A 20,950-nucleotide genomic window follows, 5' to 3' on the forward strand; every position below is an offset into this window, starting at 1 on the left:
ACTATGAGTGTTCTCATCATCTGCCTCAGCCCCACCAGCCCCAGTCACCTGTGGAGTCCCTCAAGGCTCATGTGCATCACCCACCCTATACAACACGAAACCACTCTTCGACCTCCTTGACACCTTGGTTATCTCCTACACTAACTACGTAGACGATACCCAGATCCTCCTCCCCATCTCAGGCACTTATGACAAAGACACCAATACGCTGAATTCAATCTACCAATCTATTCAGACTTGGATGGCCCTACACTCACTATGCCTCAACGACGACAAGACAGAGCTGCTCCTGATTGGACGCAGCCACTACTAAATAAACTGGATGAAGCATACGAGTATGTCATGGTTGACGATATCACCATACCAGTTTCCAAAGAAGTGAAAACCCTGGGGGTGTACCTCGACTCCTTTCTTTCACTAACCAGGCAAGTAAACACCACCTCCTCCTCAGCAGCATACACCACGAAACGTATCAATTCCTACAGATCCTTCCTCTCCGCGTGCAGCTGCATCACTATTGCTAGGGCCCTTATTGTCTCCAGACTAGACTACTGTAATGCCCTCATCATTGGTACTACCTCCCATAACATCCAAAAACTTGAAGTCATACAGAATAATGCGCTAAGAGCAACTCTAAATTTACCAAAAAGAGAACACATCTCCTCAGCCACGTGAAACATACACTGGCTGTCTGTTCGAGAAAGGGGTCTATTCAAAACACTTACCATAACTCATAAATGCTTCTCAACCACTGCACCTAAATACCTGACACCTAAATTCACCAAACCAAAATCTACCAGACCCTCCCAGTCCACCTACCCATAACGCCTATCTACACTTAGGTTCAAATTACAAACATCGGGGGGGGGGGGGGGCCTCAGCTTCCCTACTGTGGCTGCCAAACATGGTAATGCACTTCCCCTACAGCTAAGATCTGAAGCCTCATTCTGGACCTACAGTAATAGCCTAACAACATGGCTCTTCTCACAGAGCCTTTCACTCTTCCTACACCCCTTGTGACCTGCATCAGTCTTTCATGTACCCTGATTGGCCTGTTGACGCCACTACTATTTCACTCCTACTTCACAAAGTAGCTGCGCCGTCTGCATTCTCATCACCAAGCTACGTTTACTGTAACCAGCACCTAGATGCCTCTGGGTACAAATGTCAAAGTAAATAAGTAAATAAGTAAATAAATAAATAAATAAAAGGTCAGCCTGGGTTCCATTATGTCAAGGGAGGTAATTTGAGTTACAATATTGATTAATAATAACAGTTGTTGCTACAGACCCAAAAAGTGGGAGACATCCAGCCAGAAGCGCTATATAAGAATGCACATTATTATATATGAATGGATTGAAACCACCAGTGAACAGCAGTTGAAATGCTCTGCCATTGACCGCAAACCCCAGGCTGGCGCTTAGCGGTGGCTTCGCCGGGGCACGGGGATGTGATCATCGGTCCAAGAGTGACATCGGATTGGACTTCATGTGGACTTTATTTTATTAATGTTTTGGCTTAGCTCCAATTATCAAAGGAGCGCTTTACAAACAACCAAGGGTACACACATAGCAAACATGCAAACAAGGGTACAAAACATAGCAACCCGGTACGAAATGACATACAAAATAGGATAAGCTGAAAAGGCAGTGGTATGCAACATGCAGCTCCCAAGATATTTTGGACTACAACTCCCATCAGCCGTAGCCAGCATAGTCAATGGGGAGCCACCATGGGAGGTCCAATGCACAACAGTGCCGCAGGTTGCAGACCCCCGTGATAGCGGCCATCTGGGGGTGATGCATGTTTTACCCATGAGGTACCAAGAGGATGTCTCTATTAAAGTACCTTTAAGGTCTCCCCTTCCGACTCTGTTCTTGGTTTGGAACCCAGTGGGCAGGTTTGCCACCTGGCCTTATAAACATATCATGCAGGGGGTTTGAAGGAAACACAGCATCATAAATATGCTGCCAGCGACCAAACACATGAGCACCACTACAGACCACTATATTAAATAATGCAATTGGCAGGCGCCTTCCTCCGCCCCCCGAACCTCCATCGCCTTCAATAAGAAGAGGGAGCGACCCCCCCTTCCCCAAACTGGCCGTTTTCATATACAATATGTGTTTGCAATGATGTACTTTTTGGTTAATGTTCACTATTAGAATTATACACACGATGCTTGTGAAAAAAGCTCTTCTTTTCTGCCTTTGGGGCTTGCTGCAACCTACACCGTGAACTAAAAGCGCTGTGTTTGGCATCTGTTGCAGAAGCACACGTGTTGGCTAGGCAGCGAGTCGCGTGTTTTTAACGTCTGTTTGCCATCCTTATTTATATATTTATGCCTGTATTAGGATATACTATAGTGGAGCAGCTGCTATTCAGCAGGCTCACAGAAAAGGATGTGGGCAGGCTGCAGAAAAGACTTGGAGGCTATAGCAACTCTTTTCCATTGCAACCCTGTGCCAGGAATTGATATCTCTGCACGGAATTCCTACTGGTTAATTGTATGGACTTGACTACCAAATCTTCATGTACATTTTCGAAAAAGATCAGCAACCTTTCATTCAATTGCTGCGTTGTGTTCAGTCATGCTCAGGTTCAGCACTAGCAGGAACCAGATGCTTTTCACATTCTGTTACTCCCCTCTCAATGGCTGGTGCCCCACTGCAGTCTTCACACGCCCATAAAGTTGAACACTGTCCCAGAACACCCATCCTCACAGTAGGGTCGCATGGGACACCCTTTCAGATACACATACCTCAAGTGCACTTACCACAAAGCACCAAGAAACACACTTGCATGCAGACACCAGTTACTTCCGGTCTGTGAGCATCAACACAACAGCAAAGCAATCTTGCACCGTTCCCTCCGTCCCCACTAACCAAACCCAGCCCACCTTTCTTGCAGATGCCACGGCGCCAAGAGGCCATGCAAATGGCGACAGTGTTTGGTGAAAAACGCCATAATATAACGGTTTCATGTCATTTCATTGCGGGATGTTTTTTCACGGGTTTCTTTACTGCGAATAATTTATCGAAAAAAAACAACAAATTTTGTTTACATTCCCTTTAATTTTGTATCTATTCCCAAACACCCACACCCCATATATATCATTTTATAACACCCCCTAAAACATTCAATGGGTTTTTTCGTTAAAAAATTCACTATAAAAAACCCAGCGGAAAAACATCCCGCGATAAAAGGACGGTGTACCAATATCACATGTGAACTGCACACGGCACAATAGCAAAGGACCGTGCTAGGCTTACCAGTGGACTTGCTCTTCTGCTTGTTATTCTGAAGAGGGGGGACCTCAAGCCCGGTGATGCCTGTATGCTCCTGAACGTTCACCTCCACCAGCAACCTTCCCACGAGGTTCTGGGGCCGCACGCTGATGGTGTGCTCGTACTTGCCCAGCCGCCGCTGCAGTAGCTCCTCGTACGCCAGCAGGAAGATCCCTTTCATCCTTCCGGGAATGGTGGCCGTGGCTTTGAAGGTTTCCATGCCATTGTCCCTGCGCGACATGGGAGGGCGAACCCAGCGTGATACAATAAGCATCAATCGAAGGACTCTTCATTGACTTAATTAGAAATTCAATGCATTCCATATAAGATAAAATCAAAAACAATAAGTAATACAAGGATAATGGGTGATGAATAAATGCCCAGATTGAGCCACTTGACCCAATTAACCAAGCATCCTAGCGCCCATGAAGAGTTGTCATTGCTTCATTGATCTACTAAAGAACTGTACTGTAGCATAGACAATGACTGCCTCACCCGTAGGTCCCTACAGTGCATACTAGGTGCCATAGTCCTTATCCGCCTCCCTAAAAACTATGGGGTTAACTTAATATGGTAGAGCTGACTGTACAAGGGGCCGACGAGGGTATAATGCATGCCAGTTTCTATCCCACCAATGGGACAGTGAAAGAAGTGTTCTCCACCCACGGCCCAGGTCGCTGTCAAACTCAAAGCAGAAGTTGGCCAAACATCACCTTTCAATACAGCCGCCTGGTTGCCCTAGTAGTATTGTCTCTGAATATTTATCCAGGCCTGCGTTCATGTTGGCCCAGAGCCACCCCAATGAGTGTTAGATGTTGGGGCTTGCATCTAGGACTGGGCTCAATCCATTGTGTAGTGAAATCCAGTTGGGTGTTCTGAATGCCACCAATCCTCAACCTTGCCATCAACTGCATATGCATGTAAATCGCCTGTATTCCAGGCTCTATTTTCCCCTGGCCATATTCCCACTTGTATTTCCCTGTTCGTCCTAATTATTATCACCCATTGTAAATTACCCTGAAAAGAGACTGCTCCACCAAAGGGCAAATAGACTCATATCAGAAAAAAAGTTTCAAAAGAGGACAACACATCCAGGTGTATTGGGCTGATCGCCCTTGATCGGTATAAATTAGGCCTCTGTGAAAAAAGTGCTAATAATTTCCACTGAAATTCACTACACATACCTTTCTTTCTTTTATTTTGATTAAGGATATACTATCCCTAACCGCCAAGTGGACGACAATCCCAGCCCAATTTTCAAGATGTGTCCTTTAAACATTTCTTAGATATATCTGGGGTTTCGTGGTTTCCTATCGCTCAATCATGCACAAAATCAGTTTGAGATAGGAGTGCACGGGGAGATCCCTGGGATCTAGCCTCATAAGAATCCATCCCGTGAGATCCAACATCAAAGTAGAGAGAAAGCCACTAGGAGAAGAAGAGCAATGTTGCAAGAAACAAAGCCGAAGCAAAAAAACAGGGTGCTTTAGGGCATCACGTAAGACGCTGACAACCAGCATTTTGTATGGTTCCATAGACCCCATCTACAGAAGGGTAAGGAAAGACCAGAGCCAATCCTGAAATGGGGTGTCCAAAGCAGGATTGTCTTATCACAAATCTGGTGTGGAGGGTCGAAGCACCTGGTTTATAGTGATAATCTCGAAAGCAAAAATGTCGAAAGTCATTTTTGCAAAAAAATAATGTCGAAAAAAAAAATCGAATTTCTTTCTAACTATGTTTTTTTATTCGAAATGGGGGGGTTCCCTCCAACCCCCCCTTTTTTTTATCCCTAAAAAAATATATAAATAAAAAAAAAATCGATTTTTTATTTTTCGACATTATTGTCATTCAACCTTTTGTTTTCGAAATGATGACCGACCACCGAAGCACCTATGATATTTCACATTCGAGCAGATGATGATGGCGTTATTCATATATTCAGATTTCACACACTATAAAATAAGCCCCACTCACCCTCAATATCGCTCTTATTTGCTCTTGGAACTGTCCACCATGGCTTGGGCTCAGCTCTCCAGTTATTAATTCAATGGCAAAACAATAAAAACGATCATATAGGATGCCTGGGACATCCCTGACATCAGTAGTAGCTGAACATTGGATACAATTTCAGAGTTTATCTGCTAAAAGTCGGTCGAATAATATGTGTCTTGTCCACAGATCTCAACAAAGTATGGCCAAAAACCTTAGTCTACTAGCCAAACATGAATCCAAGTGCATCTACTTTACCAACCATTTGGATTTTCATAACTAATCTATGCACGGCACATGATTTTGCTGTGACAACTGAATTACCACTTATTTGATATTTTCTATATATGGTCTGATGCACCTGTATACTCTTATATTGAACTATTTGATATGATAAGTTATTTATAATGCGCTTAATACCCAGAGGTTTCTAAGCATGGACCAGGGATTCAACCTGTGTTGCTCTGTGTCATCCTGCTTCCAAGGCGGGCGTGTTGCCCCTGAGCTATTTCCCCCCTTCTATCCCCACCCCTATCCCCATCTTGTCTTGTCTTGTATGGTCTTGGTCTTCCCCTGGTTAAATTATACATTATTGAGTCTCTATTGCAGTAGTACTTGCTCTTATATGTATTTAAATTTACTTACATGGATCTTGCATTAGCTTGATATATTTCCTACTCTCCCATATTGTGCGTTTTAGTGGTTTATTGTAGTATTATTACCCTAACTTCATAACCTCGTGTATCTTGATTTTGCAAGAATTGTATACTACTGCTCCTTGAACCATGTTGTTTATATTTCTATAGTCTTAATACAAATTTATTAAACACAAAAAACCTCTCAAATTGTTGTATATTTCTACGTACCCTAACAAAACATGTCAATAACACAGAAAAAACCCCACAAATCACCCCCACTGTCTCCCTCTAGTGTAAACAATGCTACCTCAACACCACACCAAGTGCATTGTTAATATGGACCCGCCCTGTTCAGAATATGAAATCAATCCCCTTCCCGACCCACTATACCATGCCACTCGACCGCAGTCCCCACCCACGTCCTGCTCTTTCCGTCGCAGGCTATATCCTCTCCCCTACCATTATTCGCCTTCCCATGACTCTTTCACATTATGGTCTTGCCCCCATTTTTGCAGAAACACTTCCTGCCCTGGGCACTCACTCACGCGCATTGTCCTCTAGCCACGGGGCCCCGCTCCGCTACACATTAACGTGGACATGCAAACCAATGATGCTATGTCAGTTTTAACAATGGAGTAGCCCTCAAGAGTCACCTCCTCTTGCTCCAAATGACCACCCAATAATCCCAGGTAGTAGAACCCAAGCACATGCGGGTCAGGGAACTAGAATACAGAGTGGGGGAGGGACTACATACATAACTTTTTGATGCATAACCACACAACAAAGAGCCAATGCTCACCCGTGCTCAGTATTGCCATTATTTTTACTGTCGTCATCGGTGTCGCCAGGCACCTTTGTATTCCAAACAACTTCACTGTAGTAGACTTGACCACCAATTATCCTAGATGATGGAGTGAGACAGTGTTAGATATTACATGTTATATCACATTGCATTACATTTAACATAGGATTACAGATTTCATATCACCCGTCACATATTATATGAGAAACAATGTTCCATGTCACCTTAAAGCAACTCAATCTATGCATGCCTCCTCACCCTATGAAACTGCCATGACCTGTTGCCACTCTTGGAACCCCTCATAATTACCTTTGTACAGCACTGCGCTGTTTCCTAGCTAGGGCTGGGCTATAGAAATGCCATACGAGCATAGATACATTATCTCATGCTGTATCTGATGATATTGCAGTTCCTTCAGCATTACAAATGTAACATCATTAATTAACCTTATGTAGACAGGACAGAGGACTACATCAAGACTAGTTTCCCCCTTTCCAGGGATAGATGAGGCTGGTGGAACTGCTTCCTACTGGGAAGACCCACAGAGAAAGAAGCCGTGTCACCTGCCTACTATGAGAATGCGGCATATAGCACGATAGGAGATCCAGGTTTAGGGTCTGGACCATAGGCGCAATCGGAACAACATCACCTGGTGGTCTGACATGAGGAAGATTCAAGGAGCGAAGCACAACCCCAGAGTGCACAGGATGTAGGACTCTAGGACTATCCTCACCATTGAGGCTCAGGAGGACACGTGGACAGTTGATGAGACATCAGAAATATTCTGACAGCTGCCAATCACAGAATCTGAGTGAGATGGGTGCACCACACAATCTGAGCCTACTACACCAGAAGAATCTGCACCAACCTGCAAACCACAAGAGAGGGTACGAGAAGTAGGAGGACACTGACAAGAGTTTGACAAGAACAGGGCGGAATACCAGATGGCACAAACCCAAATTGAGAAGAGGGTCTAAAACCAAAGCATTAAGAAAAGGATCAAGAAAGACCAGAGGCAGAGAAGTAAACCTGACTAAATGCATTGAGGGTAAGAGGAGTGAAGAACCTTACATGGGGGTGTTAAAGTGATACTCTTTGTGGAGGAAATAAGGAGATGGGACTACACATGCCAAGGAATCATGGTAAACAATGGGCCTGACAAAACATTTACTGAGTGATACGTGTGCAGGCTTGGAATCAGAGTCATAGAGCCCAGGAGGAACCTGTAAAATTCATTGACTGATATGCTGCATGCTGGGATACTGAGTTTTAAAGCCCAAAACATATTTAGGAAGTATCCATTACTAAATCCCTAATTCCAAGAACAGATTGAGAAATAATGTTTTTCATAAATGCACTCTGTACGCAATAAGAGACTGGAAATGTAGATGGTGGAATAACATTTTAAGTGAGGCTAAAATAGGCAGGCAGCCAGTGTATTAATTATCTTTGTAGTCTGAATTCCTGCATACAGTTTTAAGGTCGCCTACCCTACATTGTGAGATAGGGGGCCACCTGCATTTCCCTGATTTATTATTTAATATATATATTTTGATTCAAACAGCCTGTTTCTTCTCCCAGATTGTGGGCTTGGATTGTGGCAAAAAAGAGGTATTTGACCTGTGTCATTCCTCAGTAACAATTCAATCTTTATAGAAGTAAACATATATTCCTTAGACATCCATTACAGACGTGAGGATTAAATGGCTGCAACACACATCATTCCATTCCTCTGTCTCATTTCCAGAGATAATGTTTCCTTTCCTATATGACATGAGTCTTGCAGAATTTTAGAAGAGGGGGGCTGGATCTCAGATTAGGGGGTGTATCTCAGGTTTGGGGGTGTCTGTGCATATGGGGCTATGTGCATGCTAGGTTCCTAATGCTCAGACATCCTTAGAAAACAATGAGCTCAAAAAGAAACAATTACTTTTTGAAGTAATAGGGCTCCCCTCAACCCCATGACATATGCGTGTGTCAGTGTATGGTGAAAGGGGGCACACTTAAATGTATAAGTGGATGGTGAAAAGGTGCACAATTACATTTCTGGGTGGCTGGGTGTGCATGTCAAGTGTATGGTGAAAGGGTTCACACTTAAATGTAAGGGTGGCTGCCTGGGTGTGCCTGTATGGTGAAAGGGTGCACACTTAAATGTATAGGTAGCTGCTTGTGTGACTGTATGGTGAAATGGTGCACACTTAAATGTATAGGTAGCTGCTTGTGTGACTGTATGGTGAAATGGTGCACACTTAAATGTAATGGTGGCTGCCAGTGTGAGTTTATGGTTAAAGGGTGCACACATAAATGTAAAGGTGGCTGCCTGTGTGAGTGTTTGATGAAAAGGTGAACACTTAAAAGTATAGGTGGCTGACTGTGTGAGTGTATGGTGAATGTGTGCACACTTAAAGGGATAGTCCAGAAAAAATGTTATTTTAAAAATAGATAGGCAACATAAAAAAAAATAATACTAGCACTTTTTTTAAAAAAAACTTCCTATGTAAAATGTTGAGCTATTCAAGCTCGAATGAGCCTGAGAAACTCGGAAAGAAAAACCGCAGCGTTTTCAAACACAACCGCGTTGTGTTTCTGCCTGCTGTGGCTATCACTTTGGGTCTCCGGTGCTCACCTGGGGGAGCACCGGTGACCCAAAGTGACAGCCACAATGGGCAGAAACACAACGCGGTTGTGTTTGAAAACGCTGCGGTTTTTCCTTTCTGAGTTTCTCAGGCTCCTACGAGCCAGAGGAGCCCGAGAAACTTGGAAAGAAAAACCACAGCGTTTTCAAACACAACGTTGTATTTATGTTTGCGGTCGCTTCAAAAGCGACCGCAAACATAAATACAACATTTTTAAAGCTGCGGTTTTATTTCTAAGTTTTCCGGGCTCCTCCAGCAAACTGCAGCTAGTGCTTATTTTTAAAAAAAAATAAATAGCACTTACCGAGATTCAGCTGCAGCTTTCCTGCTCTGGTCTCCGGTCCCCGTCCTCCGCGTACAGCACCAATGAAGGAAAAGCCACCCAGCGGTAGCTTTTGTTTACTACAGCTGGCTGGCTTATCCTTCATTAGTGCCGCAAAAGCCAGCACAGGCGGGCATCCATTTCACAAAATGGATGCGCCCATGTGCTTGCTTTTGCGGATTTTGAGCTTGAATAGCTCAAAATTTTACATAGGAAGTTTTAAAAAAAAAAAGTGCTAGTATTATTTTTTTAAAGTTGCCTATCTATTTTTAAAATAAACATTTCTACTGGACCATCCCTTTAAATGTATGGGTGGAGGCCTGGGTGTGTTTGTATGGTGAGTGCACACTTAAATGTATAGGTGGCTGGGTGCTTCCATGTGTGTGTATGGTGAATGGTGTGTGTGCTTGTGTTCAGGGGTGCTAACCCTTCAAATGTTGGGAGTGGTGCTAACTACACGGGCGGTGGGCGAGGGGCAATCTTTTTTGTCTGGGGCATCTAACGTCTTTATGCATTCTAATGAGACTATTCTAGTGCAGCTCCAATGTTACAAGCAGTTAACTCTCTCCTTTAAGTCTGAAAGCACCCACCTGTTGACTACTGTGAGAATAAGCTGTCGTTTGTCCCCTCTCTACCCTTCCAATCACCACCCTGGCACACAAGTACTAAACCCACAACAAGATTTCAATTGCCCGAAGAATTGTGTATTTGAATGCAGGTACTGACAGTGAAATGCTTTACGTTAGTAATTGTTAGGCCTTTGTCAACAGCGAAACCCAGGTGTCCTGTTCTGTCCAGCAACGGCTCTGTAGGTCAGCCAGGTTGAGTCAACATAGGTCAAAAGTTCAGGGGGTTAGAGGGCTGAAGCCCAGTCAGCTCAATGGCAGTGTACCACTACTTGTGTTTAATCCCTTGGTTACTTATTGGTAACAGCCAGTCTAGTCATTTCTTAGTTTGTTTTGACTTTTTTTTAAACTGGGCATCTCTGGTATAGCAGTCCTGCTAATTGTAGTTACTTGGCTAGACTGCCATGTGGGTGCTATGAGTCTTGCTGTTTCTTACTGCATCATTGTATATTTTTCTGGGCATCTGTGATAAAATAACCACGATAAGTGTTATTGCTTCGACTGGCCTTTTGGTGCAACCAGTCTAGGTATGTCTAAATATGGCCTGGCATGCTTTACTGTAATATGGTATTACATGCCTAGACTGGTCTACATTGTGCAGCCAGTGGGATATGTTTTCATTGTGGCATGGCATTTTTAATAGCAAAGCATTATATTAGTTTGAAGCATTAATGTTCATGTGCACTGTTGGTGACTTGCATGTATTGGATTTTTGGATTGGTGTTATACTACAAAACAATACCTATTGAAATGTCCTGACGCGCAGAGACAAGGATGGATTTCTTAAGACTCAGACTTAACTTACTACCAATTCTGGAAATCCTCCATGTGCATTTTGTGATCGGTATCCAAATAACTTAAGTGACAGGAGTAGTGCCAAAGTAACTCAGTCAACTCGACATCTTCTGACGGAAAGTGTTGGGATTTGGCCTACCAGAGTTTGCATTTAAACGCTTTGCTCATGATCATAACGCTCTCTGTACTGACATGTTTTGGGACAAATTAATATCTGATATTGAAGCTTTTCTTACATATGAAATTATTTTGGTTTTAAAGGACCTCAATCTGTTGAGTAATGGGCCCATTTTGAAGCCCCTACCAATAATTTGAGGCCCCATCTTCTCCGTATGGTTTTAGCTATTTATTATCTGTGCTCTGTGTTATGCTTTGAGCTTTCTTTCTTATCCTTTCCTCTTGATGAAGATTCTGTATTGGTGCTTATTTTCTGTATTTTTTTCTCGTTTTTTTTGTTGAAGTTATTTGTTGATGTTATTTTTTCTTCTTTCTGATGTATTTGATTCTGATTGCATTTGTACTGTATAAAAAGTCATATTTTGGCTAATGCGCAATAAAACATTTAAAAAACAATTGCAAACGCTCTGGACTTTTAGCCAATTATTCTCAGAAAGCATGCTGTATAATGCATTAAAACACATATTTATATCTTTCTACTAGTGCAGTGTGCAGCGTACCCCTGCAGCAGCACATGCAAGCGTGGTAATGTAGGCCGGGCCAGAGAGTGGCGCGACTTGTGATTTATTGCTGAGTTTGAGGGGGCTCAGCATGGTTCACAAGGTGGCCCCCAAATTTTCTGTTACGCCACTGGCATGAATACAAACAATAATTCAAAAACTCACTTAAAAATAATTGAATTTAAAAGAGCTTTGCATTTAAACAACACAGGCTGGAAAGACCTGGGTTGTGATGGCTTACTGGAAGATCTTTGGGCATATTAAAACATGGTATTTCGTGTATGCAAACAAGATCATCTCCACTCCCATCCCAAAGGCAAGGGAAAAATTTCGCTCTCTCCAAGGCCTCTCAGGTTCTTGGTCTTTTCAGTGGTATCCGCCTGTATCAGAAATAGAGAGCCTGAAATAAAATGGGATCAGACCCTGGAGACATGTTAACTGGCCTCTCCCTTTCAGCATGCATACATGCGCACATGTGTTTTTCATTCTTCAATGAACCTCGACCCAGCCTCGCCTGTCCTCTTGTTAAATTCTGAGCCAGCTGCTTAAATCTCTCTGGCACATCTGCCTGTCTTTCAGTCTAACAAAAAACCCATTCCCACCTCGCACCACATCAGCCCACTGGCCTCATTATGAGTATGGTGAAATGAGTTACTGTTATGCCGCTCCTATTGGCGGTAAATCTGCCAAATTACAAGTAATGCTAAGAAGGTGTTAATCCCCATTCATGGAATCCTGTAAGACTCCATTGGTTTTTGAGGAATAATTGCTGGTGTAAAGTTCATCTGGGGCTAATTCTTCCATTATTTGGTGATAAAGTGGAGGAAAAATCTTCAGGCTTGGGATATGATGGTGTAGAGTAGCAGATGTGTACGTCACTGATAGACTCCGCCCCTAAACTCTGCCATACTGGAAGAGCAGTAGAAGAGCCCTATGTGTGACATCAGGTATTGTCCCAATGCTGCCTCGAGTGTATGAGAGACAGTATACACTCAGGCAACTGTATCGAATGCACACACGAACTGAAAGGGTAGTGGGAGATTTGCAGGAACCAGTAATCTTTGAAGAGCTGTAAAGAGAATTTGACAGTGATGTCATGAAGGAAATGCACGAGGACACACTGAAACGATAGTCAAATATTTAAAGAATGAAGATGCAATGGAAGTAACAAGAGAAACATGTGACTGAAAATAAAGAAATCATGTGCACCAAAGAAATATGTGAGCAAAGTTTAAGTGAATGTATATACGCAGAAACACAGGGTAGATGAGACACATAGAAGCTTGCTGCAGAAGAAAATGTAACGTGACTGAAGCAGCCGTGAGAAAAAGACAGGCGCCGGACTCGTGTTGAAACCAATCAAGCTACCTCAGAGACAGACAAGGGCTGCAAAGTCAGGAGAAACGCTGGAAAAACAGCTTGAGTGGGGAATAAAGAAGAGTCTACTGGCCTGAGATCAAGGATGCCATATCAAGGAATAATTGCAAGGAACAAAGGGAGTCAAGAGGATAAGCCATGTACATAAGACATATTCTCTTAGATTAAAAAAAGAAGAAAACCTATGCAAGTGCCAAGTATTGGACAATCAAAGACGCAGAAAGACTATGTGAGGTAGAGCAACCAACTCTCCAGAGGCCCAGAGGAGTAATGACACCCAGTCTAATTGAATTAAATAGCCCTAAATAAAAGGTCAAAATGGACACAATCGTGGTCTACGCACACATGATTCTGAAGTCAAAAACAAAGACTATTCTTCAAGCTCCAGAAGAAGATACTGGTGAACCTACACTCCCTTGAAAGTCCCAGAGAAGAGAAAAGGCCAACGTCAACAACAAAGAAGAAGCCTTGGCTTAGGGCCTGACCGATGAGAGATGATGGACTAATTGGGCAAGTGGGTGGTAGTTTGACGTTGTTCTCTGCACCTGAGTTTTGTTTAGCTTACATGCTACTAACGAGCTGAAATATCAGGGTTGGGGCCTGGGGCAGACGAGGCCGCTTTGGGCGAGGAAGGTGTTAACAGGCCAAAGTAGTGAAAAGAAACTACAATTCCCAGCAGGACTAGGGAGATCTGTAGTTCCTTGCATGCAGGCGTACAGCAGAGCATAATTATCACTGCTTTATCAGATGCTGCTCGCCCGTGCCAAGTCAGCACAGACAGTTGGGACGGTTTGGGAGACACGCGAAAGGTGAAGCTGGGACGTGGAGGAATGGTCTATTGAGGGATACCCAGGAGCAACGGTGGTGACCGGATGCTTTCCCATTGACTTCGCTCGGCTTCTTCTATTCTGGGTAGTCCGGTGGGGCTCCCGGACCAAAAGCTAAGTAACACGCTGGGTTATTGGAAGTTCACTATATGCCGGAAGACCAACGGGTTATCATTGAACTTGAGGCATTTAAGATCCCATGGGCAGGTGTTGGGTTGTTTGAGTTATAACGCTCAGAAGCAGTAGACAAGGATGAAGGATCCGCTGCTGTAAGCGGGGTCTTACTTGATTTAAGGGTGTGTGTGTGCTCAGTTAAGACGCACCATTTTTGCAGGACATAATCCATGGCCATTCATTCTATGGCCCATTAAGCTGCTTCATGTTTTGTGTTATGTTTCGCTTTGCTTGCCCATGAGGCCATGAGTTGTTATAATCATAAGGGAGATACTCCTGTGTATGTTCCATGCTGCTGGCTCTCTGTTATCCATGTTTCTATTGCATCATCTTGTTTCATGTGATTTGTCCTGTGTCAATCCACATGGCAGTCGGGAGACAGTGTATGGTGGTACAGGAGGTCAGGAGTATAGGTAGGTGGCAGGTAAAATAAGGTCTAGTAAAGCTGTGAACAGGTTCATTGTACATTTGTGTTTTTCCCCTATACCCCCATGCATATTAATTCACGCTTTTCCCTTCACCTCTTTCTGGTTTTCCTTTCTTCCCCCTTCCTATCCACAACCTCACCCTAACCCCTCTTTTGCCCTTTAGCTGCCACGTGGTTTCCTGTGGTATTGACATCAGGAGCGCATGCCAACCACGGTGGGAGGGTCGAATCCATTAGACTTCTGTGGTTCGGTGGAGAGTGTTGATGCTCTCTTCCTACTTGAGTTTGACATGAAAGTCCAAGGTTTGGAGAGAATGCCAACCAATTATAGGGGTCTATGTAGCAACATAGTACAATCTTGCACAGGCCAGTCCGATGATGTTATTCTGCTATAATCTGTGTTATACGTATTTAGAGCTGGTTCAAGGAGTGCCTACCAGATATGGGGTATCTAGTAATGTTACTAATACTTATATGACATATAGGTACATATGCTCCCTTACCTAAACCCTCCCTTCAATAGGTTTTATAATGTTCCATGTAGGATGATGTCATAGATGACATACATCGAAGTATAAAGCCTTTGTATAATCAAAGCTTAAGTGTGAGTGCATGGACTACAGTTTGCTGTTCGCCAGATTGCCCTACTTTATTGAGCTGATAATAAAGTAGTACGTTTCCATATTCTTAAAGCCTGTCTGGTTATTTGGGTCAGAGATCATTATTGGTAATTCTATCGAGCACATGAGATGCTTTGTGATGCTACTGAACAGTGGTGTGGTAAAAGTGGCAGTTATTCTTTTTTACTCCACTGTCAAACTTGGAATAAAGCCCCAAGTAACAAAAGGATGCTCTTGTTGCAGAGAATGATTCATTTTTGCCATGTAGTGCTACGATGGGGATCTGAAATGTGCTGGTTTGATTTCCCTGCAAGTCCTGGCCTGAAAGGAAACACACCATTGCCCTCCTGCACTTTAAATGTGTCCCTCCTAAACCAAGCTCTAACCCTGGGCCCCAGCATTACAAAGAACTCTTAACAGGAAACACACCATTGCCCTCCTGTACTACAAAGGTATCCCTCCTAAACCAAGCTCTAATCCCGTGCCCCTGCATTACAGAAAACTCTAACAGGAAACACACCATTGCCACCCTGTATTATAAATGTGCCCCTCCCCACCCAAGCTCCATCCCTGAGCCCCGGCATCATAGTGAACACTGACAGCGAATACACCAGTGCCCTTCTGCCCTATCAATGTGGCCATCCTCTTCCAAGCACTAGCTCTTGCTCATCAAACGCGCCATTGCCCCCTCCCTCCTATCATTGTAGCCCTCCTCCACCAAGCTGTAGCTCTGGGCCCATGCATCCCAGAGAAAACAGACAGCAAACCCACCAGTGCCCTTCTGTCCTAGCAATGTGGCCCTCCTCTGCCAAGCTGTTGTCTTGGGCCCCTGCATCACAGTGGACACTGAGAGTAGCACAACATTGCCCCCTCTGTCCTATGACTGTGGCCTTCCTCCACCAGGCTGTTCTGCCTCACAGTAAAAACTGAAAGGAAATGCACCACTGTAGACATTCTCCACCAAGCCGTAGCTCCGGGCCCTTGCATCACAGTGAACCCTGAAAGAAAAAACACCATTCCCTTTCTGTCCTATTCCTGTAGCCCTCCTCCACCAACCTGTAGCTCTGATTCTCTGCATCACAGTGCACACTGACAGCAAATGCACCATTGCCTTTCTGTCCTATCCCTGTACGCCTCCTCCACCAACCTGTAGCTCTGATTCTCTGCATCACAGTGAACACTGACAGCAAATGCACCATTGCCTTTCTGTCAAATCAAGCAGCAGTTAGCACATGCATGGGTAACTGGTCCCCACATAGAAGTTTTGGAACCTCTGCCACTTTCAATGGAACACTTGAGATGAACCACTGATAACACAGACACCGTACAGACATACAGCAAATAGATCGCAATTGAGTATGCCTGCTATACTCTTCATATATAAGGTCATGGAAGATGACAGCACTTTTGAAAAGATCTAAAAATCACAAACAGATCCTGTGGTCCTAGTTTGAATAGGCAGTGTATATTCATGTTTATATAAATGAAAATGGATTAGATTCAATTGTCTTGAAAAACCCCAGAGCGCGAAACCTATGGCCATAAAGTTGGCATACCGATGTAACTTATTTTTATCTAAGTCACACTACTAACACTATCAGAGTTGTTAATGGTTTGTACTTTTAAATATACAAACTGTATATAAAACTATTAGAAGGTCTCGTCTATATACGTTCAAAAAACGACAAGGGTTTTGGATCGATTACATGTAGGGATACCGATCAGGTTTAGTTCTTTTTCAGGCTCTTGGTTGTGAGCCTTCCCTTAGCCGAGCAGCACCCGAACAGCACCCGAGCAGCACCCAATTACGACTTACTATTTCGAAGGTCTCAGTGGCACAGCCTCAAACAGATTGACAACCAACTCCTTTGTGTCTTCTGTCCAATAAATGTAGGCCTCCTACACCAAGCTGTTCCTCTCGGTCCCTGCATCACAGTGATGAATTGCCTTCTGGCAAGGGTGTGAAAACCTGGGCTTTTTTTGATGTTGATTAAATAGTAAAATGATGCGACTAATATCATCTCTGAAAGGGTAATCTGCTGATCAGATTTCCCTTTTATAAGCTCCATGGCAAAGGCATACTTTGTAACTGCGCCCTGCTGCATTAGTATCCTTGTTTGCAGCACCTTCCCTAAGAGTGGCACGGAGCAGGTTCAGAGGTCACAGATGCCCATTAGTAAGCTGCAGTGGCAGTTAGGTCTCTGCAGCGCCGAGACTGCATTTAAGATATGCACTCTTGTACCGCAACTGTGATGATCATAAATGCCCCATGGCAGGCTAAACTCTAGGAATAAAGCTATGCCTGAGTTTAGGCATAGTGAATGGCACTACTTATGATCCCATCAAATTTGATATCACAATCCATCTCCTGTGAGCCAAGCTTAGCTGTGGAAGGTGATGTGTATTTGGGCCAGATGGGTTGAGCCTGACAAATGACAGGACAGGACTTGAATGTCCATGCCTCTTCTTTGATCTCTTTGTGAGGGCAGGTAACACCCGCTGCAAGGGACAGCCACAAAGCAAGCTGTCCATTGCTCCCCAGTCATCAAAGAAGCACACCCACTCATAGGAAGTATCCTCACTCCCTCAGGGCTTTTGGGACTGGATCTTTAGGAACGTCGCCACTGGACCTAAAAAATCCGACGAGGGTAACGCTGAGCCGACCTGCACGACGACACCTCCGGTGGAGCCCTGCGGAACCGTCTCACAATCTCCCGACGACAGAAGAGATCTCCCTGCCGGAGAGGCTCTTTCCCTGGCTGGTGGGAACAACCAGTCTTCTTCTTCTTCTTTGTGCTTTTTGAACGCCCTAGACGCAGTGGTCGAATTGCCCGTGCAGAGCACCCGGCAACCGGATAGCCACTACGCCGGCATCGTGATCGAAAGGTGGTGCCTTGTGACGAAGCCCTCCGCGGCTGGTTTCTTCCCTGGTGGTGCACCGGACATCTTCTCTTCGACGACGAGAGCATCTCTTCTCTTGGCCAAGACCCGTCGTGCATCCACCACCAGGAACAACTGCCCCCGCTGGAGTGGTCTTCCACAACAAGGTACCGTAACCGCCTGGCTTCCCTTATCGATCGGTCCGTGTGAGGTATTTGATTCCTCTCCGTTCCGTTGGGTTGCCTCCAAGCTTTATTCACTCTTTGTTCTGAACTGGTTCAACCTGTCGCTAACCAAACTGCTAACTGAGACTTGAACGCATCACCCATAGAGACTTTCCAGGACATCGTGCCATACCTCTCACCGAGTGGGCCTGGCCGCCGAACTGTATGATCTAGTGTGATTAATGCCTTCTTGCCTTGCATTTTTACCTGCTTCAGTACGAACCGTGTTGACTTCATTACCTGCCTATCTCTTCTCTCCCTTCCTCACTAAATATTCGAGTGTCATCTGGGTTGAGGTATACACCTCTGTCTGAAAATAAGTGGTACCGTAGGACCTAGAGTTGTCGATATTGTGTTGTCGGGGATTGAGCTTTATTCCATTCTGCAGAGTAATTGTATTTTGATTTGTTTGCCGTGGTTCGCTTTAGTATTTTCCGTAGATGTTCTGTTATTAATAAATAACTTGCTATCTTTATACTAAAGCCTGGTTGCGTGTTTACTCGTTTTGCTGCGAAGAATTACCCTATCTTGTATGCTCCCTATACTGACCAACTTTTCTTGAGAGAAGTCTGACTGCTCAGCCACAGCTACCAATTGAATCTGTGTGGTACAGACTGCTACCAAGTGGGTTCATCTCAACACCTGTAGTCCTAAATCTTTTGCAGTGGTCCCAGAGGGAGCTTCACAGGTTTCCGCCTAACACTGGTGGCAGCGGTGGGATTAGTATCGAGCATACAGTTTAGAGTGTTTTTCGACGCTGTAGGACGACTAACCACAAAACGTTACAAAAGCAACTTTCAAAAAACATGTCTACGATGGAAATTTACAGCCAAGAGTCTTTGTCAGATAAAAATACTGAGAGTCTGCGAGCTCTCTGTAGACAAGAGAATCTTCCTGTAAAAGGCAAGAAGTTAGAACTGATAGAGAGATTGCTGGCGAACCAAAGTCTGGGTACTGGTTCAGAGGAACCAAACTCTCCAGCAACTGTAGATAACAGTAATGGTGTTGATCTGAATCGTAATTCTGATGATAGCGATGAAGAGGCTGACGAGGACGGCGAGGCTAACGAAACTGTCTCACCTGTTCCTCTACCTGCCTTACCAACTGTGCCTACGGGGCCAATACCAGGTCCCACAAGTAATGCTGCTTATTTTGAACTTGAAAAAATGAAGCTCGAATTAGAACATACATGGTTCTTGGCTCAAACTGAGCAGAGGCAAGCTGAGTTAAGACTCAGGGAAATAGAGCTTAATCATGAGTTAGAAATGAAAAAGTTGTCTATGGAAAATGCTTCTCTCTCCTCTAGTTCCTCTAGGAGCTCCAGTCCCAAAAGACCCCGGATGCCGAAGGAATTAGTGGGTATGTACGAACCGAGATTGGATGTGTTGGATTGGTTGAAACTGTTTGAATACAATCATGGGCTCCAGAACATCACCGGGAATGCGTTGCTTCCCTGGTTGTTCTCTAGGCTTCCTCCTGTTGCGACTGATGTGGTAATGGAATTGGGGGAGGTGGATAAGACGGATTACGAAAGTGTGAAACTAGCATTGATAGCTAGATTCGGGAAGACCCCTTCCCAGTATCTTAAGAGGTTTAGAACCCTCAAAAAGCATGATGGTACCCCTTGGGCTACCTGGGTGAGTGAAGGGTTGAAAAACTTAGAGGGATGGATTAAGGGTTACAAAGTTAACACTTACGAGGGTATGCGAAATCTTTTTATGTTGGAGTCGATTTATGATGCCTGTTCTCCCGAGCTCAGACAGCACTTGGCTGACTCGAAGGAATTAGATTCCAGGGCTCTAGCTAAGGCTGCTGACTTGTGGGTTGCCAACAGGGCTACTCACAAGGATTCTGGGGCAACTCAGAAGAAGGACGAGGGAAAACAGCCTAAAAAAGACTCAAAGGAGAATTCGAATAACTCACATTCCAAAGAGGGCCCCAAACAAAACCAGAAGGGTAAGCCACCGGGAAAACCACAGCAGAATAGTATGTCTTCTGGTGCCAAACCGGAAGGAGGTCAGAACAAGCCACCATTCCAGAAAGCATTCGGGAAATGCTTTGTTTGTGGCTCGACTGATCACGTGAAAGGAGATCCCAGATGTAAGGGTAAACCTTCAGGGGTCCAGCTTGTCTCCTTAGCCTTCGCTCCAGAGGAGGAAGTCCAAATGGCAAGTGGAAACTTTCTACTGCTAGCTGACGAACCCATTGGAGTCTCAGCCAGCGTTTCTTTAGTATCTCTGGGGTTGTGGGAACAACAGAATTTAGATGTCTATAATTCTATCCCCGATAATACTAAAGAGTATTATAAGGACAGTGTCCAGGTGAATGGTCAGGAGACGCCTGCCATTAGGGACACTGGGGCCAGCATAACTGTGGTGGATAAATCGTTTTTTCAGGCTGAGGATGTTGCTAAGGCACCCAAACGCCTCACCAAGTTAGCTGGAGGGCCTGTGCAGATGCTTCCCCAATTACCAGTTCTCATCCAGTGTAACGACATGACTGTAAAGATACCTGTCAGCATACAGAGTGAGGTACCAGGACGCGTACTGTTGGGTAACGATTTGAAAACTCTCGGAGTTGTATCGCATACTCCCAGACCTCCTAGTAAACGGTTACAGGAGCTAACCAGACCTGCAAGAGAGAGGACCC

At 44.4% G+C, this 20,950-nt stretch overlaps 1 protein-coding gene across 1 annotated transcript in view; it reads right to left on the bottom strand.

The window, feature by feature from the left end:
* ITIH5 (inter-alpha-trypsin inhibitor heavy chain 5) overlaps window positions 1–20,950 on the bottom strand; it is a 457,780-nt gene that overhangs the window by 258,697 nt on the left and 178,133 nt on the right. The window contains exons 4-5 of the mRNA XM_069629674.1: window positions 6,714–6,815; window positions 3,273–3,517 (exon numbers count right to left, since the gene is read on the bottom strand). Of these exons, the coding sequence (XP_069485775.1) occupies window positions 3,273–3,517; window positions 6,714–6,815 (347 nt within the window). The remainder of the gene's footprint in view (window positions 1–3,272; window positions 3,518–6,713; window positions 6,816–20,950) is intronic.

This window comes from Ambystoma mexicanum, chromosome 12 (genome assembly GCF_040938575.1).
Source record: "Ambystoma mexicanum isolate Mex_15411 chromosome 12, UKY_AmexF1_1, whole genome shotgun sequence".
Classification (NCBI taxonomy): domain Eukaryota; kingdom Metazoa; phylum Chordata; class Amphibia; order Caudata; family Ambystomatidae; genus Ambystoma; species Ambystoma mexicanum.